Below are 26676 nucleotides of genomic sequence, written 5' to 3'. Positions count from 1 at the left end.
GTACAGTGGAATATTACTTAGCTACAAAAAGTAACACATTTGAGTCAGTTCTAATGAGGTGGATGAACCTACAGCCTATTATACAAAGTGAAGTAAGTCAGAAAGAGAAAGACAAATATCATATGTCAATGCACGTATACAGAATCTAGAAAGATGGTACTGATAATCCTACTTGCAGGGCAACACAGGAGACACAGGCATAAAGAACAGACTTTTGGACTATGTGGGAGAAAGAGAGGGTGTGATAATTTGAGAGAATAGCATTGAAATATATACATTACCATATGGAAAATAGATAGCCAATGGGAATTCTCCATATGACACAGGGACCCCAAAGCTAGATCTCTGTAACAACCTAGAAGGGTGGGACGGGGAGGGAGGTGGTTTCAAGAGGGAGGGGACCTATGTATACCTATGGCCAATTCATGTTGGCGGATGGCAGAAACCATCACAATGTTGTAAAGTAATTATCCTCTAGTTAAAAATTTAATAATAAATAAATAAATAATGATGTGCTGGTCTGATAAGAGTTAAGAACCAGCATATTCAGTGATCTCTCAGGGCCTTTCCAGTTCTAATTTTCTGTGGGTATAAGAAATGGTTGGATTTTAAGAGAGGGAGAAAGCATTCCACGATGGGAATGACACCAGTGATGTAGCCAGGTTTAGCAGGGGTTAACGTGTCTGCAGACAAGCCAGGACAGGGCAGAGACTTCCTCTGTGCTTGATCTTGCCATGTTCCCTGGAAGCCACTCCTTTTATTTCCTCCACCCCTCAGTGTAACTGAAGACTCCTGCGGGAACTGCCAGGGCCAGCATTACAGGAAATTGCCTTGTGGCCTTCTCTGGTTACTTTCCTCAGTGACAGAAGACAGTGATGGCTTCCTGTCTGTTAGCTGGGTGTTTCTGCCTCCTTGTTCTGCCAAGTTCCTAAGAAACCTTAGCTTCTGCTCCTTACATTTTTGTTCAGCTCCTGTTATTGGGATTTTCCCCACTGTCTTGTCCAGCTCCCTTGCCTCCAGCCTCCTTGCTCCATACTAGAGATCTGAAAACTTTGGGTCCATAATAGACAAATATTATGGGACACCTAAAGGGCGATGTTTGAAATTAGGCCATAGCTACAAACAGATAGCACTTCAACTTTGGCAATGCCTGTTGAGTCTACTCCCTAGAAAGTGATGAATGTATCATCTGGTTACATACTGGTTTTATTTTCTTCTTACTAATTATGTGTGTTCATTGAAGCCTACTTGGAAAATACAGAACTATATGGAAAAGCCAATAGAAATGATCCATTATCCCAGGAAATATAGTACTCAACATTAGACAAAGGGAGCACAGCGTCAGCGAGGATTCAGTTCAGTGCTGCTGTCTCCCTATTCTCTATTCCATCCCAGCCTGCAGCTTCTGCCTCCCATGGCACCTCTTGATCTCACCCTTATGAAAACTTTCCTGTCCTGTATACCATAAAGTGGAGGGCAAACTGGAAAGTGTACAATAGCACTTACCATGTCAAAGGCATAGGAGAGAGATAAAATATCTCATATCAGGAAGGTGTTTGGAATCTAAAACAGCAATATTTTGTCATAGCTCTGCCATCACTACCTTATTACCGAGGTGTTGTGGTGATAAAGGGTTGCGGGAATGTCTAAAGAGATAAGAGACCATCTGAGAAATTCACAGTGCTCCCTGGGAAGCAGGAAAAGGCTCACAGTACAAAGAGGCAAGAATGATTAAGTGTGAGGCTGGCTCATAAAAATGCCTTTCTCTTTTGAAAAAAAAAAAAACAGCCAACATGAAACAAACAAAAAAAAGTTGGATGATACTAAATCCATCCCAGAGATAAAGTTCTTATTTCAGATAATAGTTAGAATTTATGTTTTGCTTTTTCCCCAAGGTGGATAGGGTCAGAATGGCAGTTTCCAGATTTTTGGATCTTTGCATTGAGACAGAAGACTTAGAAAACACTAAGACATAAGGATTAAGATCAAGGCATTGGAGTCAGCCAGACCTATGTTCAAATTCCAGCTCCATGAGGTCATCAAACATTTGTCACATTGGGAATGCAATGTTGGACAGCACAGATAAGGTCCCTGCTTACATGGAGCTTACATTCTAATGGGGGGAGACAGATGTTTAATGTTGAAAGGTAGCATTGTGGTATGATTGGAAGTAACTAGGGGCTGCTTGGAGTTGAGTGGCAAGGAAAGGACTCTCTGAGAACAGACAGTTGAACTGAGACTTGGGTGGTAAAAAGTGGCCAGCCATCAAAAACATCTCTGGGAAGAGCATTCCAGGCAGAAGTGACAGCTGGGACAAAGGCCCTGAGGCAGGACAAGTGAATAGATTGAATTACCAGTGTGACTGAAGCAGAGTGAGCCAGGGAGAGAGCAGAGGAGAAGAAATCAGAGAGGGTCAGCACCTGGCAGGTCATGTAGTGGGCGGTGGCTTGTAGAAATTCAGCTAGTAATCATTATCATCATACAGCAAAGAAGGAAAAAGAATGTTGGAGAGTTTGAGGGGATACTGTACAATATCATCTCAGGAACTTGGATCTGACTAACTGGGCCCAGGGGTGTCACTGTAAGGTTTGAATGCTGTGCTGAAAGTGGGGTCTGAACAAAACAATTCTGAGGGCAGAGTGCAGGGTGGGTATTTTCATATATCATTACATTGCTGGCAGTTGAAATTTCTCTCAAGTTCTCTGCTACAGCCACTGCTTTGTCAATGAGTGCAAGGATAGATGTTCAGTGGGACACAGGATATGTCTAGAGTCTATTTCCAGCCCCATATAGAGAAATGCTCTTGTATTTTATGACTGGAATGTCTACTGATGAGCAAGTATTTAAGTCACAGTTCCCCAACCAGCTATCAAACTGGCTGTTTAGTGAGTTATGTTGTGGTTTGGTTGCTAAGTCTCTGTGCAACCCCATGGACTGTAGCCCACAAGGCTCCTCCATCCATGGAATTTTCCAGGCAAGAATACCAGACTGGGTGGGTAGCCATCTCCTTCTCCAGTGGATCTTCCCAACCCAGGAATCATTGTACCCACATCTCCTGCATTGGCAGAAGGATTCTTTACCACTCAGCCATCTGGAAAGCCTTAGTGAGGCTTAGACATGACTTAAAAGGGTGCTTGCTTAAGATGACTTTTTATTTCATGTGACTCATGACACCATCAAGTGAGATGATTAAGCTGCTCTGATTTATTTGGTTAGTAGGAGTGTGGCCACGGATTATGCTCCCTGGGCAGCATTGCTTCTTACTTTACGTGGTGCACTAACTTTTTTTCTATTTTCTTTTTAATAGGGAGAGAAGAAGCCCTATGGGAAGCCATGTGGGGGCCAAGACTGCAATGGGGGCTGTAAGTGCTCTCCTGAGAAAGGAGCCAGAGTAAGTTGTTGCTTTCATTGTTGAAAGACAAATAGTCACAGGAGCCGATTTCTGAAGTGTGTATGTTTTCTTTAGAATTAAACTGCTTAGAATTTACTCTTGTGACCTCATGGAGCAAGCAAAGTGATGAGGACCAGCTGGAAGGAGCTTTGCAAACGAATGATAGACAGAACTAGATCAGTCAGTCTCTGAAGGACCGGGAAGAGGTTTCTTTCATTGACTCAATGCCAAGGTTTCCTCCAGGTTTCATCTGGAGTGTTTCCAAAAGGCAATTAGGTTGTGCAGATTACGATATGTTTGTAGATACATGTAAATTTCCATAGCTCATTTATGTCCACTTGGTCCTTCCCTACCACTCTGGGGAACAAGTGGTCTGATTGTTATCTCCAGACTAGGATGTGATTCATCCAAAATCAAGGGTATAGGGTAGCCATAAAGTCTAAAAATAGAGGTGATTATACATAAAGAATGATCTATGACATGTTTCATAACATTACATGATTTATTCAATACATTGTCCTTTAACAGCCATGCCCAGTTCAAATTGTTGTGCAGATTGCAATGAGCACAGTGCCTTGACACAGCATTTCTATCAATCCTTTATGCATATGTGTGTATTGCCCTGGATGACTTGTATTTTTGATTTGCACTGAATAAACCTGCACCTTCAGTATAACTCAGCCAAAGGATTCAAGGGGATTCAATCTACAAAACAATAAAATCCAATCTATTAATATGTTTTCTGAATTTATGGCCACCCGGTAGAATTCAGATCTTCCGACTTCCAGCATTGTATCTGCACTCTCATCACACTCAAACAAGCCTAAGCGCTTACACTGTCAAAGAAAGGTAGCATTAATAGGTCAACCAAACCCTCAAAAACAGCTGAATGGAGAACAGAGTGACCGCTCCACCTCCTCGTTCATTATCTTCCATTTGCAGGAAAGTGAAATGTCAAACTCTGCCAGAATTTGAAGGAAAAGTATAAAAAACCATCTCTAAATCAAAAGGGGCCAGACCTATTATATATTAAAGGCACAGACTTAGAGAATCATAAAATATCAGAAAGGAAAGATATCTTCATGAGCTTCTCATCTTAACCACAGTTTGTATAGAGGAAATATACTCTGAGAAGGAAGATGACTTCCCAGGGTCACATAGCAAATTGATGACAGATTCAGACTATTACCTGGGTCTTTTGATTTCCCGCCTATTTACTTTACCCACTGCTGTCTCCCAGGGAAGTCTTGTTCACTCTAGCCACTGAGACCCATATTCTTGCCTCTGATCTACAATCAGGGAACACTTTGGAAAAAAAATAGTAATTCTACAACAAATATGTGAATACGTTCTTAAACAACAGCAAGCAACACAGACAAAGCAAACATCTCCCTTGATGTTTTCACAGTCCCACAATTGTCTTTCTGGTCTTTCCTGTATGTGATCAAAGGTATGTATGAATATGTATAAAAATATTGGGTTGGCCAACAAGTTCATTCAAGTTTTCCTTATATGATCTTATGGGAAAACTAGAATGAATTTTTTGGCTAACACAATAGTTTCATTTTCTGTTTTTCTCCAAAATATAACAGTACATGTATATTCTGTGCCTTTTTTGTTTGTTTGTTTGGTCAAATGACATGTCCTTAAGATCTTTTCCCTCTACCCCGCAGTTTAATTTAGCCATTACCCTTTTGGTGAACACTTATTGTTACCAAATTTCTGCTATTTTAAAAAATGAAAGTGCTGCAGTGGAAATCCATGAACAGGCCTCCTTGTACTCATTTTTAGTATAGATATAAAGGATCAGAATTACTAGATATAAGGGCAATGGGCATTTTGAATTTTCAAAGCTACAAGTACCCCACAGATTATCTATTCTAATTTATTTACACTCCCATCAGCATTGTTGTTCAAGAGTGCCCAAGTTTGTGTACCCTTGCCAGCACTTGACATTTTTGCTAATATGGGTGAAAATCATTCCAATTCCCAGACTATAGATAAGCTTAAGCATCTTTTCACATATTCATTGCATGTTTGTATCTCTTATGTGAATTTCCTGGACATATCCTCTCCCTATTTTCCTAAGGGGTGATTCTTATGGATTTATTTTACCCCCCAAAAAGATACAGCAAATAAAAATGGCTCACGTGGAAGCAGATGAGATTTGAAGTTTGACACAGAAGGGCATTTCCTGATGGATTGTGGGGGGTAGGAAGTTGCTCGGACCCTGAGAAACTGAGAAATAGTTCTGAACTGTTTGTGGGGTTGGGGAGAATTTAAAAGTAGAAATTCTTGTATATTCTGAACAGAGGTCAGTCCTACACCAGGCGAACATGCTTCTGATGACCTCATTGTTTCACCCCTGGCTGAGATTTTGATCTTTGAAGATGGAAGGCAGTGGATTTCCTCTGTGAGGAGCTCTCATCTGGATTCCAAACATCTGGGGCCCTAATCTGGCTTCTCCTTTGAAAACATGAGTGGTTGAAGGGGCATGGGATGGAGAAAAATAGAATATCATCGCATAGATTTTTTTCTTCAATATTTAAAAGACTCAATATCCACACAGTCAAATATGTTCCTAAAAGTTTGTTTGTGAAAGCCTGAAGTTTCTGGGAATGTTTGTCGAGGTTCGTGAACCAAACCAAACTGTATTTCTTGAGTCAAGAGCATGGATGTCCTATTTCCCAAGGAGACCAAGAGCCCAGCGCATGTGGGGCCGATCCAGAGCACACGGGTGCTTGAAGCTGCCCGAGCAGCCAGGTCTTTTTACTCATCCTCCCTACCCTCCTGCGTTCCCAGGGGCAAGCAGGATTGTTTAAACTGGCCCCAGAACCGTTGACCCTGCAGGGCAGCCCCTCAGTACCCCTTTTGTGCAGATGTCAGAAAGATTTGAGACTGTTTTCCTTAGCCAAGAAGAGGGCCTCATTTGGATTTCAAGCTGTTCCTCTCAAGCTCTGTGGGTTGGGAGTGGAACGGAACGCTGGGTCACCCCTGAGATATGCCACAGCCCTTGGTGGGCCTGCCTCCTGCCTTGGGGAGACATTAAGTACATAGCTTGCTGGACAGTGTGTATTTTTTCTTTGCCAAAGGCCTCTTGAACTGAGTAAGACATTTACACAACCCCTAGCACTCCTGTGCGACTAGGATCCAACTCTTTGGGGCTTAAGTCATCTCAAACTGATTTCTCGAAGGTATGCCCTACCTGGAAAAAGTTCTTGCCCAACGTTGCTGCGCCACTTTGTGCTTTCCAACGCATCTTTTTCTCAGGGTCTGTATCATAATCTGTATGCAACAAATAAGCTATTAAGTGACTTGTCCAAGGTCACTAGCCTGTCGGTGGCTAAATCATCCTAGTTTAGGAGAATGGCAACTTTTTTTTCTTTTTGGCTGTGCAGGATCTTAGTTCCCTGACCAAATATCAAACCCATGCCCCCTGTGGTGGAAGCACAGAGTCTTAACCACTGGACCACCAAGGAGGTCCCTAAAATGGCAAAGTTAAAAATGACATGCCTAGTAATGTTACATAAAAATGTTCTCCCCATCTCCCCTGGACATTTAAATTTGGATTTAATCTTTGACTTCCAGCTTTCTTTCTTGGGGGTAAGTGTTTTTATCTGGAAGAAACATTCTTTTTTTTCCATATTTTAATTTTTAAAAACTTTTTATTTTGTATTGGGGTATAGCCAATTAACAATGTTGTGATAGTTTCAGGTGAACAGTAAAGGGATTCCTCCATACATACACATGTATCCATTCTTCCCCAAACTCCCCTCCCATCCAGGCTGCCACATAACATTGAGCAGAGTTCCCTGTACTGTACAGTAGGTCCTTGTTGGTTATCCATTTTATATATAGCACTGTGTACATGTCCATCCCAAACTCCCTAACTATCCCTTCTCCCAAGCAACCTTAAGTTCATTTTGTAAGTCTGTGAGTCTCTTTCTGTTTTGTAAGTTCATTTGTATCATTCCTTTTTAGATTCCACATATAAGGGGTGTCATATGATATGAAAGAAACATTCTTTTGAGTTGTTCTCCTCCCTAGTATTTTTTTTTTCTTCTGCCATTGGATTGATCAAATCATTGTAGGTTGGCATTTCCATCCCTTGCCCTTTTTTCCCCCCTGGATTTGAAAGCTGTCCCTGCATTATACTCCACCAGTGTGTTTTCTGAGTTGGGAGCAGGCAGGACTGCTGGTTTTGTTCTGAGCCTACTATTCCTTACTAACATTTCAGAGTTTTCCATTTTAACAGTGTTCTGGTGTTTGCATACAGCGTGGGGAGCTCCTGCTTATCCGTGCCACCTAAGGGTGCATTATTGCACAAAATCTCAAACCCTGGGAAATGTTTGGATGCCCCCCAGATAAGGGCTGTTGGCCCCACTTTTATGGCCTGGGAAGCTGTGTCCTAGCTAGAGAGCTGATACGGCTAGCCTGAGTTTCACATGAAACAGCCCAGGTTTCTTAATTCTTTATCTCTGGCTTGCATCATGCTGCTTCTTTGGCATGAAGTGTGTTTCCCATGAATTCCAGAGCTCAGATGCATTCACCACCAGCCCTTAAATTTACTTTCCTCCTGCAAACAGCTGGCGTTCCCTGTGTCAGCTGACTGGTGCCATGGCTACCGAGAGGCCGTTTCATTTTTTTTTTCCTGAATCAGGGCATTGCTGTGCACATCTTTCCCTTCTCGCTGGGTGCCCTCCCCCACACCCATGCCCTGACTCACTACTACCACAGACACCGTGGTCCTTAACCTCTGTGGGTCCAAAGCGACAGCAATTCACGCGCATGACCTCCTGGGGTGGCCAGACCTTGTTCCAGTTACTTGCGCTCAGGAATCTTGCCTTCATTGCCCACTGACTCCTCACCCCTGTACAGGTTGGCCTCACTGCTCACGCTGGTCACCACTAACCTGCCTATTGCCAAAAACAATGGACGTTTTTCATTCTTACCTTCTTTGACTTCTCTGCTGCACGAGACACCTCCTTCTTTCCTGAAATGCTCTGTGCCCTTGGATGCCATCATGCTTTACTCTCCCTATTCCGACTGGAATTCCCCAGGGTTCTATCCTCATCCTATTTCCCTTCTCACTGTAGCTCTCTCCCAGGAAAAGTGAAAGTGTTAGTCACTCAGTCATGTCCGACTCTTTGCGACCCCATGGACTGTAGCCCACCAGGCTCCTCTGTCCATGGGGATTCTCCAGGTAAGAATACTGGAATGGGTTGCCATTCCCTTCTCCAGGGATTTCAGCTACCACCCATACAATGATAGATATTCAGTCTCTAGTTCTAGCTCAGACCTTTCTCCATAGCTTCAGGTGAGCACTGCCAGTTTCTTGCTGGATATCTCTGCTTAGAGTTTCACTGGCACCATAAACATGTATCACACAGAATTCAACCAGTAACCCCCACCAGACATGATACTTCCTAAGTCCTACCTATTTCTTCCCCATCTCAGTGCATGGCCCCACCAAGTACTCCATTCATTGCTCAGGCTGGAAATCCCAGAATCATTCTTATCTTCTCTTTCTTTCCCCCACAATCACCTCCATTTCATCATCAAATCCCATCTATTTATCTTTCTAAAGAAAGCTCAGAAAATCCATCCACATTTCTTCATACCTATTTCTTCAATCCAGAGCTGTATAGATTCTTGCCTGAGTTCCCTTCATGGCCTCCAGACTGCTCTCCCATCCTCCAGTCCCACTGTTTCCCATCCATTTGCTACTCTCCTGTCATCTTTCCAAAACATAAATATGATCATGAAAATCTTGCTTAAAATCTCTCAATGGCTCCCCATAGATCTCACAATAAAATCTTAACTCTAGCAGGCTTATCAAGTCCTCCATGGCAGGCCCTTGACTTCTCTCCAACATTCTCTTTCATCACAAGGAGCCTCCCTCTTCAGAAAAAGAAACAAGACAAAACCATACACAAAAATGGACTATTTACAGTTCACAATACCTGCTGTGTTATTTAATGTGCTTCAGGTTTTATACCCACCACTCCCTTTACATGTCATTCCTTTTTGTATGTGCTTCTACTCTCTCTATCTTTTCTCTGCTGACTTGCTTCTATCTACCCATCCTTTGAAACTGAACACAGACTTCACCTCCTGAGAAGCTCTCCATGATTAATGGTTATCCACTCTTCTCATCCTGAACTGCAGCAATCTAATGATTTGTCTGCTTTCCATTATCTTTATGAAGTCCTTAAGGGCAAAGACTTGGTGTCCTTAGACTCTACAGGGGCAGTAGGCACTTACAAACTGTTTCACAAAGGTCTGACCAACCAACTAGCCAGTTTGTTTGGGTATGGTTCCAGCCTTGCTCATCTGAATTAGCTCTTAAGTTGCTATGAAGTAGATGAGAGTCTCTTCTAGGGAAGAATCCATTCTGCTAAAAGAAGGCAGAGAGCCAGGGCAGTCATTTCCATAGCTCTTCTCAGTCCTGTTCACTGTAAGAATTGCAGCTCTTTCTCACACTCTGGTTCCCATAGCTTGCTTTGGGATTCTGCTCTACCTAACTCCTCTGGGTTTTTGACCTTGACCTCTTCTTCTGCCTGATTGCTTCTTTCTCAGTGTCTAGCAATGTCAGAGACTTGGCAAAATGCTGTTGTTTAACTACCAGCAATTCATTCTTTTTCCAAGGTGAGGACCTCTTCATGAATAATTGTGAGTAAAAGATAATTGCAAACTTTCTTTTTGACATTGCTTTCACCCTTCTCTCCAACAAACCTTTTGCTTACAGCCTCGTAGCCTTATGGTTGATGGTCTTCACTTGCCCTTGCTCTTCCTTGTGGGGTGAACGGGAAAGTGTCTGTGCAGGGAAGTAGCCACTGGGTGTTTAAAGGTAGGGGAGGGAGGTTAAAAAAAAAAACAAAGATCCCTGTGTATTTTAAATATAGTTATTTAGGTCAAGGATAATTGATGATAATGTTAAAAGTCAGTGTCTCTGCCCTGAGTCAAGATGCAGTCGTAGCCCAGCAGATGTTTGTGGTTATCTTAATCCTCTCTTTGATCACACAGGGACAGTATGGGATTTCTGGAATATATTATCTGTACTAGTGAGGGAGGCTTCTGTTAGAGAGGAGCCAAGGAGCTGGAGGAGGAGATAAATACACAGCTGTGGAGTCAAGGGCACTGCTTTAGATACCCAGAAACAGTGCCAGGCCTGAGCTCTGCCAACTGGATGACATTAGGCTGGTGCTTCCCCCTCTCAGGGTCCCAGTTTAACCATCAATAAGTGAGGGTTTGGGCGGGGTGATCCCAAAGAACCCACCCGCTCTGATGATCCAAGTCAGACCCTGTGTTACTGTACTGTGACAGTTCCTTGCCCCTAAAGTGTCTTATCGCACTTTCTAGTGTTGCAGTGAGATATGGAGGGCCATGTTTGACAGTGTTTTACCTTCTGGAGGGGTGTCTTGGCAACTGCCTCAGATGGAAATCACTTGCCGTGGCTTTTTAGTTCTGATGCTGGAAGCGCCTAACAGCTGAAGTTGCTGCCCTGCAGGAATGCACTGTGCTCTCCTCCTTGGCTATCTGGCTGGTGTGATATGAAGAGACTCACAGGGATGTCGCCTTGCCACACACACCCTCCCCACCTTGATATCTTCCCTCCCTGGCCAGCTTGCAAGTCTAGCTTTAGAGACCCACTCCTTATGTTAAGCATGGCTGTATCTTTGCATTGCTTGAATCTGTTGCATAGGCTTCCCCGATAAGAGGAGGCAAGCTTGTCCTGAATACCTGGGGAGGAGCAGTGTGCACAAATCTTTAGGGACTTCCTCAGTTTCCTTGTGCTGCCCTGTTCAGCCATATGTCAGAGACACTGGATATCAAGACATGGGTGAGCATCTTGCCCACCGATGTGTGACATGGTCTCTCCTCCTAGGGTCTGCCTTCCTCTTCCCTCCCCAGCCATATACAGGAAGTCCCCTACACACAAGCAAGTTCCATTCCAAGAGTGCGTTGTAAGTCCAATTTGTTCTTAAATCCAACAGAGTTAGCCTAGGTACCCAAAGAATACAATTGGTTATGTAGTGCTGTGCTGTCGTAGGTTAATTATACTTTTCACCCAAATAATACATGAAAAACAGATAAACATAAAAATAAAGAAAACATTTTTAATCCTACAGTACAGTACCTTGAGAAGTACAGTAGTACAGCACAGGGGCTGGCATCGAGTGAACAGGTAAGAAGAGTTGCTGACTAGAGGACGGAGAGGAGGTGGGAGATGGTAGAGCTGAAGGATTGTCAGCAATAGGAGACAGAGGGCAAGCTGCAATTTCACTCACACCTGATGTTGATGTGTCGCATGTTTGCATTTTTTTTATCTTTTTTATTAGTTGGAGGCTAATTACTTCACAACATTTCAGTGGCTTTTGTCATACATTGGTATGAATCAGCCATAGAGTTACACGCATCCCCCGTCCCGATCCCCCCTCCCACCTCCCTCTCCACCCGATTCCTCTGGGTCTTCCCAGTGCACCAGGCCCGAGCACTTGTCTCAGGCATCCCACCTGGGCTGGTGATCTGTTTCACCATAGATAATATACATGCTGTTCTTTCGAAACATCCCACCCTCACCTTCTCCCACAGAGTTCAAAAGCATGTTTGCATTTTTGAAAGTTCACAACATGAAGGTTCATATGTAATGGACCTACTGTAACCCTCTCTCCTCTTCTTGCTGTTTTCTGGTCTCTAACTGCCTTCTTTCTCCTTCCTGGCTTCTCTCCCTCTGGCTCTAGCATCGCTAGCGCTCCATCACTCATTCTCATTTTCCCTAGCATGGCCTCCTCCCCTCAGTTACTTCCCTCTGCTTTCAGTGGCCTGGGCTTGCTTCCTGTGTCACCAGTCCCAGTTTTTTCTTCTCTTGGAGCAGGCATGACAGCAGCAGGAGATGGGAAAGAGAGGCTGAGATGTACTTTACAGAGGCGTTGCACTTCTCCAGAGATTCTAAATCTCAAAATGTGGATCAGTGGTCTCCAGAATTGGGGGGGTGAGGGAAGGGGAGGTGGGCACAATCAGTCCACTGTAAAATCAGCATAAAAGAAAATATTATGATTTCTATTTCCATTTAAATTGAAAATGTCCAGAAAGAAATTAAGATTTGGATTTAAATGATTTAATTTATGTAAAGTACTTAAAACAGTGTGTAGTACACTGAGAGCTGTCTAAGTATTAGCTATTATTATCACTACTATTCAGCCTTTCAAATATGTAATACACATATTGCCACTGGTACCCTCTGTTACGTATGCTTTGTAAGGTATTCTGAAGGAAGAATGGGAGCCCACAGGTAGAAGGGTTGACCCTGGGCCCCTTACTTTTTTTTTTCCTGAATGTATACCAGAGATATTGCTATCTCCTTGGGTCCAGTTAAGCGGATTTCTAGATTATACTGTCTAACTACATTAACCCTCACAAAATGGGCAAGTGGCTTAAGAAGATGCCTGCAAATAAGCCATGTATTGAAGGTAATGCCAATAATGTAAGAACATGAAAATGGCAGTGCTCACATTTCTCTTACTCCTCGAATGAATTTTTCCATCAGCCTCACTGTGAGGGAAAACCCATGACAACCTAATCATATGTGACAAGAAGTCAGCAAAAAAGTAATTCAGGGATAATCAAAAAGACTACATGAAATACGGATTTATGCCCATTGTCAGTAATGAAAGATCTTGCCCTAAGTGCATATGGTGCCTTGAAATATTAGCTAATAATATAATGAAGCCATCACAATTAATAAGACATTTGACATGTCATATATTTCATCTTTATCTCATTTTCTATTTATTGTGTGTGTCTCATAATATATATGTGTGTGCATATATACATATATGCAGAATAGGACGTGTATATAATTTATATAATTACTAATAATATAGTGTGTACACATATAAAGCATGCTATATTTTTTTAACTGCAAAGCATGCAACCAGGAAGATAGCCGTACAACCAACTTTAGAGCCTCACCTTAACAACTGTACAGAAAATAAAGAACTGGGAATGTCAGGAGTTGGGAGAAGTGAGACAGCAAAGAAATTTTAAGATGATAAAATCTCAAACCTGCAAGACTGGATCCAAGCCCCAAGTGGCATATCATAGTTTATAAAAGGCTTTCCCAGCATGCACATGAATGCTCTTTCCCTCTCTTTAAATATGAAGGCTTTTGGAAGAAGCCATTTCAGAGAGGTGAAGAGACTTTCCCAAGGTCCCTTGAGAGTAGCGTAGCAGAGATTTGAATCAATTATTCTATCCCCCCTGCTCAGTGTTCTTTCTACCATGTCAAATGTCCTCTTAATTTCATGGCCGTAATCAGCTGAGCTCATCATGGTCGGATTGTTATGAATGGTAGAATAGTTGTAGTGGAGAAAATCTGCCAAAGAGATATAGACCTGATATCAACAAATCTATCATCCTGCCCCCACCTCGTGAGAAATAACCCCTGACCGCATGTATAGCATCTGTTTATATCCTTGTCTGAGTTTTTAAATGTTTTCCTAGTATCTCAGTCTTTTAAAAGTTACAAGAACTGAAATCCATGCATAAGGAAAGCCTGGTTTTCATCTGTGATTACAAGTCTTCTGAGGCATTACATAAATTTTTACAGCTCTGATACAGACCTGTCCCTTTCTGCAGGCCACTCACTGTATAGAAATTCTCTGCAGTGGAGTTAGAAATGTGTATAGATGAAACAACCAACTCTATGTCAAGGAAATAATATAGTGTCTTTTCTGAGAAAACTTGCATTAATGGAAGTCTTCCAAGAATGTTTAACAAAATTAATTGCATGGCATCTCTTCTAAGCTATAGAAGTCGATGGGAAAGAATGTGCATTGCTTTGCAGAAATTTGCCTTGCTATCATCTTTTCAAAAGAGCTTTTATTTTAACAAATAAAGCAGATGGCCAATTATTTAATGACCACCTTTACTTACAGAGGTAGAGGTTCTAGACTATGTTCTATGTTTTATTTTTCTCATTGTGTTGCATCAGGTTCAAGCCTATTGACAAACTTTTAAGGAAACACTCTGGAGAATATAGACATATTACAAGTACCAGACATGAGACTACACACACACACACACACACACACACACACCAGCTAGCAATAGCCCTTAATTACGCAGCACTACACCATCTGATTGAAAGTCTGAATGGCAGAACACAAGTCCTCAGAAAGAGGTATTGGTATGGATGGGACTGAATTTAAGCAAACTCTTCTTTTAAATTATCATGACAAAAATGTTTCTTTAGGAAGATAAATGTGGTGGGGGCTGTGCAGAATGGCTTAGAGTTAGAGACAGGATAGGCAGATAGAATGCTGTCTATTTTTAGAGCTTATGAGGCATGTCGCAAGTCCCCTAGCACAATAGAGTGGAAACTTTGCATTTCCTGCTGCTCAGATCCTATCTTTCTTTAAATGATTCTCTGCAATCTTGAATACACACACAAAGACACATACACAAGAACAGCATGTATGCTATCTATGGTGAAACAGATCACCAGCCCAGGTGGGATGCACGAGACAAGTGCTCCGGCCTGGTGCACTGGGAAGACCCAGAGGAATCGGGTGGAGAGGGAGGTGGGAGGGGGGATCGGGATTGGGAATACATGTAAATCCATGGCTGATTCATATCAATGTATGACAAAACCCACTGGAAAAAAAAATAATAATAATAAAAAATAAATAAATAAAATTTTCCATGAATGAAAAAAAAAAAAAAAAAAAGACACATACACATTCAAGGAGAGATTCGATGACAAGGGCTTGTCTTCATTTTAGGTGAAGGTATCACCTTCACCTTTGGGGCTTCCCAGGTAGGGCACAGCAACCCACTCCAGTACTCTTGCCTGGAGAATCCCATGGACTGAGGAACCTGCGGGCTACAGTCCATGGGGTCGTGAAGAGTCGGACACGATCGAAGCGACTTAGCGCACACACACACACATCACCTTTTTATCTTTTTAATTAACTGAAAGATGGTACTAGTTCCTTTCCACCATATTCATCTAACTCCTTGGAAACCAATATCTCCATTGATTAGTCCCTGCTATTCCCGACTGAGAAAAACTCATCCCCAAACCAAGTGGAATCAGCAGCACTGAAATGACCCTATTTTGATTACAGAAACGACTGTATGATGCTTCTCTTCATCAGATGCTAAAAGCTCCAACAGTTACTATGATGCCCAGCAAGAAAGGCCTGCTCAGTGGGTTCTGAAAGAGCTTCTGTTTCCTACTTGATACATTTCATTGCGGGAGTTATGAGTGAATGGTAGAGTTTGAAGAATCATGAAAGAGAGAAGTCATTGGTTCATAGAAGACAGATCTTAAAGCTTGGTCAGCAGAGGAATCTACAGAATGCCTTAGAATGGTGCCCTTTTCCTGAATTACCAGTTGGGACGTTAGCAGGCTCTGTGGACTTAGCAATTGATTTTGCTTACAGTCAAATGACAGCTTTTACAGTTTTTGGATGGTTAAGTTTTACTCCTTAATTTTCGAAAAGCCAAAGGAAAAGATGTTCATTCCTTTAGACCCCAGGGAGATTAATGTATATGTTTGTTTATGAGCCATATCAAAGAAACCATGGTCTCTGTCCCTGTACATGTCTTTGCTAGTTCAAGTAATTGGAGTGACTTGGCATTCCACTGCTTTAGTTGGGTTCCTCTTGGATCTGACACCACTCAGTGGTTGCAGCCCCCTTCATATGTTGCTGGGGGAATGCCAGTAAAGCTATGAGTAAACCAGGGAGCTGGGGAGAAACAGGCTGTGGGGCCCAGAATGGAATGAGGGGTAACCAGGTTTCAGGAGCCAGATTTCCCCAGAGAGAGACAAAAAGAAAGCAAACAAAAGGAAGAGACAGGTCTAAACAGGCACCCCAGACAGGGCCCCTGTGCTGTAAGAACAGAGCCTTAAACTTCACAAAGCTCAGGAAGGGAAGGGAGCCAGGGGTTAAACACAGCCTTTGCAATTCACTTGAAGAATGATTAACTGAACACACACAGAAAAGCCACACATGTTCATATAGAGCAACATTTATTATTCTTAAAACCCACTTAGACACTCCATGAATTTAGAAATCTACCTAAACCTGTAGATCCACATAGATATTAATATTGATCCTCAGAAACCCCGAGGGTACGCACCCTTAGAAACACAGACTCAGAGAGGCTCAGCAGCAAAAAAATACCGCGAGTCCCACCGTGCCTAACAGTGGGCTGGTTTTTGAGGCATGCGACAGAGTTTAATGAACTCATAAAATCCAGTGCTGGCACCTGGGCCCAAGCCTCCAGTGACTGGCACCAGAGTAAGAAAAATGAACTTCTCTTTGAATTTTACCTACCAAATCAAGTCCAAACCTAGCTCTAGCTCTAAGAGCAGGATGGAAGCCTGTCTCCTCCATCTCATCCTGTGTGAAACGAGGAGTCAGGCTTGAAGGCCTCCCAGGTCCCTTGGAGGAAGCAGGGCATGCAGAGTGGCCCCCTCCTTCCCCACAGGCTCATTTACAGCCTAAAGACAAACAGCCCCCAGACCCACAGTTTGACCAGCGCCCATGGGATCTCCCTTATGCCCAGCTATCCCAGGGGAACTTGATATCCTGGGGTTTGGCACCGGCTCTTCACACGGTCTCCAGAAGTTCCTGCTCCTCGGGGCTCTCCCAGCCCAGTACCCACTCCCACACCCAGCCAGCCCCAGGGGCCTGGTGGCTGGGTCTCCAAGGGGACCTCTGGGGTCGATTCACAAGGCTGCCTCCAAGGGGAGGAGGCCAGCCTGGCCCGGAGGAGACGGCCTTTCTGGCCGGAGACACAGAATTGCCTCCACAACCAGAGAGGGCAGCCCAGGGCAGCCTTGAACCAATGACCTACCACCCCACCGCTTTCACGGCCCAAATCCAGTGGCTGCTGACATTTAGCAATGGGAGAAGCCAGTTGGGAAGAAGCAAACAGGAAAACAAACACAACCTGGGAACTTTGGACCAGCTTCCAAACTGAAAGTCCTCAAATATCCCTTGTCTGCCCCCTCGCAAAAAAAGGCCCTCTTATGAAAAAAAATGGAGGACCCTTACATTCCAGGATGGCAGAGCCAAAAGTACCTCAGGAATCCTGTAGTCCAACCATTTAATCTTACGTATGGGGGTCCACAGTGAGGAAGAGATGCAAACTCTAGGGGGTTTTCCTTGATTATGAAGGCCAGGTGTGTGTGTGTGTGTGTGTGTGTGTGTGAGAGAGAGAGAGAGACAGAGACAGAGACAGAGACAGAGAGACGATCTGAGCTGCAATCCTGAACCATGGAACTTGTGAGCAGGTATGCCTTCACCCCAGTGACCAGAAATTTTTCCCACTGCCCAGGGATCCACAGGTACTCAGGACAGAGTTGGGAAAATTTTCCATCTTGGTAGTACAAGAAATTACAGTGGTTGAGAGCACAGGTTTTATTTTTTTTTCCATTTATTTTTATTAGTTGGAGGCTAATTACTTTACAATATTGTAGTGGGTTTTGTCATACATTGACATGAATCAGCCATGGAGTTACATGTATTCCCCATCCCGATCCCCCCTCCCGCCTCCCTCTCCATCCCATCCCTCTGGGTCTTCCCAGTGCACCAGGCCCGAGCACTTGTCTCATGCATCCAACCTGGGCTGGTGATCTGTTTCACCATAGATAATATACATGTTTCGATGGAGAGCACAGGTTTTAGAGCCAGATCTTTTAAAAGCCCATCTTTTAAGATCTGGCTCTATTATTTACTAGATATGTAGGCTTTACCCAGTGGTTCTCAACCGGCGGCAGTCTTACCAACCAAGGAACATTTGGCCAGGTATGGAAATATTTTGGGTTGCCATAACTGGTGGGGTGCTACTGGCATCTAGTCGATAGAGAATGGAGAAGCTGGTAAACATCCTATGTTGCACAGGGCAGTCCCCTACAACATGGAATTATCTGACCCAACATGTCAATAGTGTCAAAGTTAAGAAACCCTGTGTCAGGCAAGTAACCATCCTGAGCTTCAGTTTCTTCATCTGTGACCTGGAGTAATAGTAACTATCCCACAGGGTTGTTATAATAATTAAATAGGCTAAAATATATAAAAACAATTAGTGCAGTGCCCAGCACAAAGTGCTCTACTGATTATTAGCTATTAGTTCCTCAAACCATCCCTTAACTCCACCTTCTCTTATAGTTACTGGTGCATATCTTACAGCATAACTCTCTGAAATAGTTGTTTATACTCAAAATCTCCACTTTTCACATTCTCTCTCAAATCCACTCTAATCAGGCTTCATTGCCTTTGCTCCTATCTTATAAAGGTCACCAATGACATCCACTTTGTTAATTCCAACAATCATCTCTCAGTCTTTGTCTTACTTGACCTGCCACCAGCATTTGAAATGGCTTTTCATTCTTTCTTTCTTGAAAAACTTTCTTTGCTTGGCTTCCAAGACAGCACTCCTTTGATTCTCCACCTACCTCGATGTAGAAAGCTTTGCTCCAAGAGGAGAGGGACTTGGTCTGATTTGTTTTGTTTTGTTGAATGAATGAATTAATGAATACTATTTATTGTAAGGATTGAATGAGATCATATATATAAACTACTTAGTACACATCAAGCACTTAATAAATGGCCCCTGTTACCAGTACTACTGCAACTATTACCACTGATATTTTTGCTATTATTATCATTCTCCCCTCCTGGGCTATGAGGCTTGTGAGCATGGATTAACATTTAGCTTATCTTGATCTTCTCTTATATGGAGCTTTATTCAATAGAAGAGTATATATCCAAATATCCAAACTCGGATATTTATATCCAGAAAACAGTTCCCTATGGATGAGAGTAGCTGATGAAGGCATGAGCCTAGAGCAGGGCCTTAGAGGAGAAATAGGTTTGGAAGAGCTTGATTGGGGGTGGGGTGGGTGGCTAGAGTCTCGTAGGCATCCAAAGGGAGTCACACTTAAGCCATGTCTACTCCCCTCTTCATAAATGATGAGATCATAAAAGGTAGGGAGTAGCAGTTTGCACCCATTAATCATCTCAATTCCTTCCCTCCCAGGTATGGGGGAGAAGCAGGACTGTAGCCAAATGTTAGCATGAACAGGGCTTATCTGTTGGGTTTGACAGAGTAAGCAAAATAAATTCACTTGACTCACAGTACTGGTTGAACTTCACTTTCAGTCGTCTTGAACTTTGAGCAACTTTGTACACTAATCAACTCCTATTAGCATCTGTACAAATTTGCAAGTGGCATTTATATTAGCCTGAGAATTTGGACACTTAGGGATCACCGTTAGAAAAAGTACACCATCCAAATTGTATTAGAAAACTTGTGAATACTCAAACCATCTATTAGGTGTTACTGATCATTCTAATAACATAATTTGGCAGCATTTTGAGTGAAATGAGATAATAACCAAATAGTCTATTTAAACCAAGATTCTTTTTTCCATTAAAAATAGAATGTCTAGTTTTTTTTTTAAAAAAAAAAGAATGTCTAGTTTTTATAATATTTATGCTATTAACTACTGCCAATTGTGGCAGTAAATAATGGCTAGCTATTCTTTCTTTCCTTTACCATCTACTCTAAACAAAATGCCCACAGATTGGACCCTAAGAGATACTATTAAATAAAACCCATATGTTTTCAGTCCCTGGCCATCCAAAACCTACACTCCTGCTCACTTGCATTATAGCTCATATGCAGTAACCGTGCTTTACAGATGGGTCAGCCTATGTGAAACTTTCCAGGTGGGACCTGCCCAGGTGCAGAGAAAAATTGTAACCTGGTTTACATCAACTGACCAAAGACTTTTTTTAATCCACGAAACCCAAACCTTTGACTTCAAAAGGAGTTATGTTAATACAACTTTATTTTCAAATCAGCATTTATTTTCTTTGAGTTTGAACTTGCCATCAACTCAAAGATCTTCTAAAAATTAACTGTTTCAAAATTTTCTAAACTTTTTGAACAGTCTTGTTTTTTAAGGGTTCCTATTTGGAGAAGGCAATAGCACCCCACTCTGGTACTCTTGCCTAGAGGGTCCCATGGACGGAGGAGCCTGGTGGGCTGCAGTCCATGGGGTCGATAAGAGTCGGACGTGACTGAGCGACTTCACTTTCACTTTTCACTTTCATGCATTGGAGAAGGAAATGGCAACCCACTCCAGTGTTCTTGCCTGGAGAATCCCAGGGACGGCGGAGCCTGGTGGGCTGCCATCTATGGGGTCGCACAGAGTCGGACACGACTGAAGTGACTTAGCAGCAGCAGCAGCAGCAGCACAGGCACTTAATAAATTCACAAGTGACATAAAGGTCACCATGATTTTCCAGCTGACTGGGCTATTGGCAACCTTCGGAAGTTCTACTATTGTTTGTCAAATGCCCTCCAGTATCCATCTGGGCCCACAGATAGCCAGGCTCCTGAAAGAAGTGTTGATAGAGCCCGCGGCGGGTAGGGGAGTTGTAATTCACTCTGGAAAGATGACCCAGCTGCCCCGAGTCTCCTGAGTCTCCTATAGATGCCAAATGAGCTCCTAGCCTAGTAATCCCATCTGTGATCTAAATGTATCCAGAAACCACCCACTCATCTCCGCATCTTGACTAATGTGCTCACAGAGATGTATTTTTCCTACTAAGATATAGGAATTGCTATCAGAGCTATCAGAGAAAATGATTGTCATCTTTTTAATCATTGTCATCACAAAAATAACACATAACAATGAGATAATAGTAGTTATTACCATTTAAAACGTGTTTACTCTGTGTCAGGCATTGTGCTAGGTATTTTATATATGTCATCTCATTTAGTATTTTAAATGAGTTATAAATATCATGGATGGTTGCCCAACCATCACCACTCTAATTCCATTTACATTTCATCACCCTGTCTCAGTTAATTTTCACAGTAGCCTTGGGGAGTAAGTATTTCTTTTAAAACCCATTTTATAGACAGGGAAACAAAGATTTAGAGACGTTAAGTTTTTGCCAAGTTCCCACAGCATGTGAGTGGTGGAGCTGAGAGTCAAAGGCTGATCTCTCTGGGTCACAAACCCGTACCTCTTTCTATCCCCTTGCTGGTCCTTTATTTGTACCATAGTCTATTACAGGATCCACTAACAGGGACGCCAAAGGGAAAAATTGTAACTTTCTTGTTTCTCTCTTCCACTTCTTGCCCTCCTCTCCTTTATCTCTCATGGGATTGATGGCTTTGGTATCCCTAGCAACCACCTTCCTCCCCCTACACTGCCTTCATATACATCCAAATATACAACACACAGTTCCCCAGTCAAAATCTCTTCTCAACTAGTGATCTAAATTTGCATTGAAGGTCTTAAAGACTTATAAAACTAACTTGTTTTACCCTCTTACCCCCACCCTCCCCACGCCACACAACATGTGGGATCTTAGTTCCCCAGCCAGGAATGGAACCCGTGCCTCCTGCTTTGGAAGCACAGAGTCTTAACCACTGGGCATCCAGAGAAGTCCCTGTTAGGCCTACTTTTGTTAAACAGGATTTTCCAGGTGTCTCAATGGTGAATAATCAGCCTGCCAAATCAAGAGACTCAAGAAACGTGGGTTCAATCCCTGAGTTAAGAAGATCCCCTGGAGGAGGAAATGGCAACCTATTCTAGTATTCTTGCCTGGAAAATCCTATAGACAGAAGAGCTTGGCAGGCTACAGTCCATGGGGTCACAAAGAGTTGGACATGACTGAATGATTGAGCATACAAACACAAGCCATCATTTAGGACAGTGATATGAACATAATTTTTGGCATCAAGCTTAGATTTTAAGTTTTGGTCTGGTTTCCCCATGCTAAATATATTACTCTGGGCAGTTCACCCCTGTGAGCCCCAGTTTTCTCAGCTATAAAATGCAAATAATAATAGTACACTTAGGACTTCCCTGGCAGTCCAGTGGTTAAGACTCCGATCTTCCAATGGAGGGGGCATGGGTTTGATCCCTGGTCAGGGAGCTAAGATCCCACATGCTCCGTGGCATGGACAAAAAAAAAAAAATAATAGTAGTACACACATCACAGGACTGCTATGCAAGCTGAATGACATATACATGCCAAATGTACAGTGCAATGCCTTGAAACAGAGTGCATGCATGCTAAGTCACTTCAGGAGTATCTGACTCTTTGCAAGCTTATGGGCTATAGTCCGCCAGGCTCCTCTGTCCATGGGATTCTCCAGGTAAAATACTGGAGTGAGTTTCCATGCCTTCCTCCAGGGGATCTTCCCTACCCAGGGATAGAACCTGTGTCTCTTATGTCTCCAACGTAAGAGAACCTGGCAGCCAGGTTCTTTACCACTCGCGCCACCCGGGAAGCCCTTCAAATAAAGTACATACTCAGTAAATGGTGGTAGTTATTTTGGTGACTTCAGCGAATGCGTAGAATAGGGAATTATAGAGCACCCATCAAGATATATGGCCTGGAATCTCTTTAATCTCTTTTTTTAAAGCATTTATTTTGCAAAGAAATGAATGATAGTTTGCCAGGCAGTATACCAATCAAGTTAAATAGTTCCTGCAAATTCTTGCCAGTTTAATCAACTAAAAGCATAAAGATCCCTTTGGGCATTAAATCTCTGCTTTCCTCACAGCATTCATAGCATTTCCCTTTTTAAGAAACTACACTGATTCCCTATTGTCATCAAAAAGCAAAACTTGACTTGACTTGAAGATATTGAGCATAGTCAGGAGTGGTACAGCATCTGGTTGGGTCCAACATGCCTGAGAGATTAAGTAGTCCTGGCAGACCCCATGTGGTGGGATAGAGGTTCAAAGGCCCAAATATAGTTGAGAGTATAACCGACGGGCTATTTTAGAGTTAGTGGGTTAAGATGAGAATCTGGAATATAGATTTTAAACCAGGTTAGCAGGTTAGGATTTAGGTCACTTCCAACATACAATCCAAACAGGAGCAGAATGAGCAGTCAGCAGAGATCCAAACCGCAGGATGCCCTGACACAATCTAAGAATAAATGCCAGAGACCCAAGCTTGACTCATGATCATAGTAGCCACTGTTTATATACCATATAACAGGCACTGTGCTAAAGGTTTTACTGTGCATTCATTATCTCATTTAATTCTTACAACCATCTTATAAGGGTAAGTAGCATTATCTTCCCTGTTTTAAAAATTAAGGAAACCAAGGATCATAGCACTGAAAAGTGGTAAAGCCAGGAGTGAATCCTACATCTGTCCAACATACATGCCCTCAATCACTGTGTTATATTAATGCCTCCCCAAATATCAGAGTACTGATGGTAACCACAGGCCACACACCTGGAGACTTTATTGTTGTTCAGTCACTAAATCGTGTCCAACTGTTTGCAACCCCATGGACTGCAGCACACCAGCTTCCCTGTCCTTCACCATCTCCCAGAATTTGCTCAAATTCATGTCCAACATTTTAGGAATATCAGTGATGCCATCCAACCATCTCATCCTCTGTTGTCCCCTTCTTCTCCTGCCCTAAATCCTTCCCAGCATCAGGGTCTTTTCTAATGAGTTGGCTCTTCACATCAGGTGGATAAGTAGTGGAGATTCAGCTTCTGCATCAGTCCTTCCGATGAATATTCAGGGGTGACTTATTTTAGGATTGAAAGGTTTGATCTCTTTGCAGTCCAAGGGATTCTCAAGAGTCTTCTCCAGCACCACAGTTTGAAAGTATCAATTCTTCGGCATTCAGCCTTATTTATGATCCAACTCTCACATCCATACATGACTACTGGAAAAACCATAGCTTTGACCATACAGACCTTTGTTGACAAAATGATGTCTCTGGTTAATACACTGTCTAGGTTTGTCATAACTTTCCTTCCACAGAGCAAGTGTCTTTAATTTTAAGGAGATGGCAAGAATGAATGTTGACATTTTAGGATCAGTGAATTAAAAAGGACCGGAATGGGTGAATTTAATTCAGATGACCATTATTTCTACAACTGTGGTCAAAAATCCCTTAGAAGAAATAGAGTAGCCCTCATAGTCAACAAAAGAGTCTGAAATGCAGTACTTGGGTGCAGTCTCAGAAACGACAGAATGATCTCATTTCGTTTTCAAAGCAAACCATTCAATATCACAATAACCCAAGTCTATGCCCCAACCACTAATGCCGAAGAAGCTGAAGTTGAACAGTTCTATGAAGACCTACAAGACCTTCTAGAACTAACACCAAAAAAAGATGTACTTTTCATCATAGGGGATTGGAATACAAAAGTAGGAAGTCAAGAGATACCTGGAGTAACAGGAAAGTTTGACCGTAGAGTACAAAATTAAGCAGGGTAAAGGCTAACAGAGTTTGCTAAGATAAGACACTGGTCATAACAAACACCCTCTTACAACATGAGATGACTCTACACTTGGACATCAACAGTTGGTCAACACTGAAATCAGATTAATTATATTCTTTGCAGCTGAAGATGGAGAAGCTCTATACAATCAGCAAAAACAAGACCTGGAGCTGACCATGGCTCTGACCATCAGCTCCTTATTACAAAATTCAGGCTGAAATTGGAAAAAGTAGGGAAAACCACTAGGTCATTGAGGTATGACTTAAATCAAATCCCTTATGATTATACAGTGGAGATGGAGACTTAGGCACAAGGATTAAATGATCCCAACAAAAAAAGCTGATTTTCTGCTTAGCCAGAGAATTACTAAAGTGAAGGGTCATGGTTTTTCCTACTTTTTGATGGGAGTAGTATGCTGAGAGTCTGAGGTGGGGCTAAGAATATCAGGAAAGGGCTATGGCAGAGTCTGGGTTGAACCAAGGTGGGTTACTGAAATGATTTTTTCAGGCTTTTGCTTTACTTGCTGCTGTACACAAGTTCACTTTGTCTTATAGATGTGCCCTGGAAATGTTGTCTTGATTGCCTCATATATTTTAATTTTCAGTGGTCACAAATAGAATAATAGCTCCGATCACTCTACCTTTAAATTTCTTATCTGTTTCCCTTGATCTATAAAGAAAATAAAACAAGCAGGAGAAGATGCTTGGATGGAGTTTGGGTGCTCAGAAATAGCTTCAGCAGGAAAGAGCTGAAGAGAGTGGTAAATGCTTCTATTGAAAGCATTTATTGGAGCCTCTATTGGAAAGCACCTTGGTCTTCTTGGAAGTGGAGAGATAGGCTGTGAGCTACCTCTGAAAGTTTTCTCCCCTCTAGTGGTCAGTGGAAGGAGGAAAGAATGATGGTATAAGCGGTGCTCACTTTTTACTGTAAATGCAATCCTGGAAATAACATCCAAGGAAGATTGATTCCGTAAGAACAGTGTTATCAACACCAGAGGGGAAGGAGAGGGTGAGATGAATTGATAGAGTAACCTTGAAACATATACATTACCATTTGTAAAACAGATAGCTAGTGGGAAGTTGCTGTATAGCACAGGGAGCTCAACCTGTGTCAACCTAGAGGGGTAAAATGAAGTGGAAGGTGGGACCGAGGTTCAGTAGGGAGGGGATATATGTATACTTATGGCTGATTCACATTATTGTATGGCAGAAATCAACATAACATTGTAAAGCAATTATCCCCCAATCAAAAATAAATTTTAAAAAAGAACAATGTTATCATTGGAGCTGTATTTCAAACCAAGGACACTGTATCCAATAAATATAAAATATGACCAACAATTTGTCATATTAGCACAGATATACTTACAATAAGACTATGATAATTCTAAATAATAAAATTAATGTGTGTACCTTATAATGGACACAGATACAATCTACATAATTATTATAAAAGGGAGCCATGCTTCATGCCATATCATCTTTTTCATCTAATTATAAAATGCACCTAAAATAAACAATACAGTATACATTGACTACACATTTTATTAACAATTTTTTCACCTTCTTAGACGTTAACTTGAAAATGCTTTCCAAAGTAATCTAAGTTCTCTCCATAGAGCCATTTATAAAATGAAGTTCCACAATCACCAGGATACTGTTCAAACAATTTCCAAATGTGTCTCTAAAATTAATACTGCCAATTACCCTTCCCAATTAATCCTCTCTGCATTTTGGCAATGTGTATCAATAGCCTTAAAAATGTTCACAGCCTTTGACACAGTAATTCCACTCTTATAAAGCAAAGCAGTACAAAAGATTTATGAATGAAGATATTCATTAGAACCCTGTTTATAACAGTAAAAAGTGGAAAAGCCTAAATTTCATACAATAGGGGAATGGTTAAGTAAAGAAATATGGTATATCCCTTGCAGTGGAATATTATACAGTCATTGATATGATGTTTCTTTGAAGAAGGTTTAATG

General features: G+C 42.1%; 1 protein-coding gene across 3 annotated transcripts in view; it reads left to right on the top strand.

The window, feature by feature from the left end:
* The window catches only part of COL4A6 (collagen type IV alpha 6 chain), a 320391-nt gene that overhangs the window by 139379 nt on the left and 154336 nt on the right, over window positions 1-26676 (top strand). For all 3 annotated transcript variants that reach the window (XM_061137217.1, XM_061137218.1, XM_061137216.1), the window contains exon 3: window positions 3308-3391. In XM_061137217.1, coding sequence (XP_060993200.1) covers window positions 3308-3391 — 84 coding nt within the window. The remainder of the gene's footprint in view (window positions 1-3307; window positions 3392-26676) is intronic.

This window comes from Dama dama, chromosome X, assembly GCF_033118175.1.
Source record: "Dama dama isolate Ldn47 chromosome X, ASM3311817v1, whole genome shotgun sequence".
Taxonomy (NCBI): Eukaryota; Metazoa; Chordata; class Mammalia; order Artiodactyla; family Cervidae; genus Dama; species Dama dama.
This window is presented reverse-complemented; position numbering and strand designations above follow the sequence as displayed.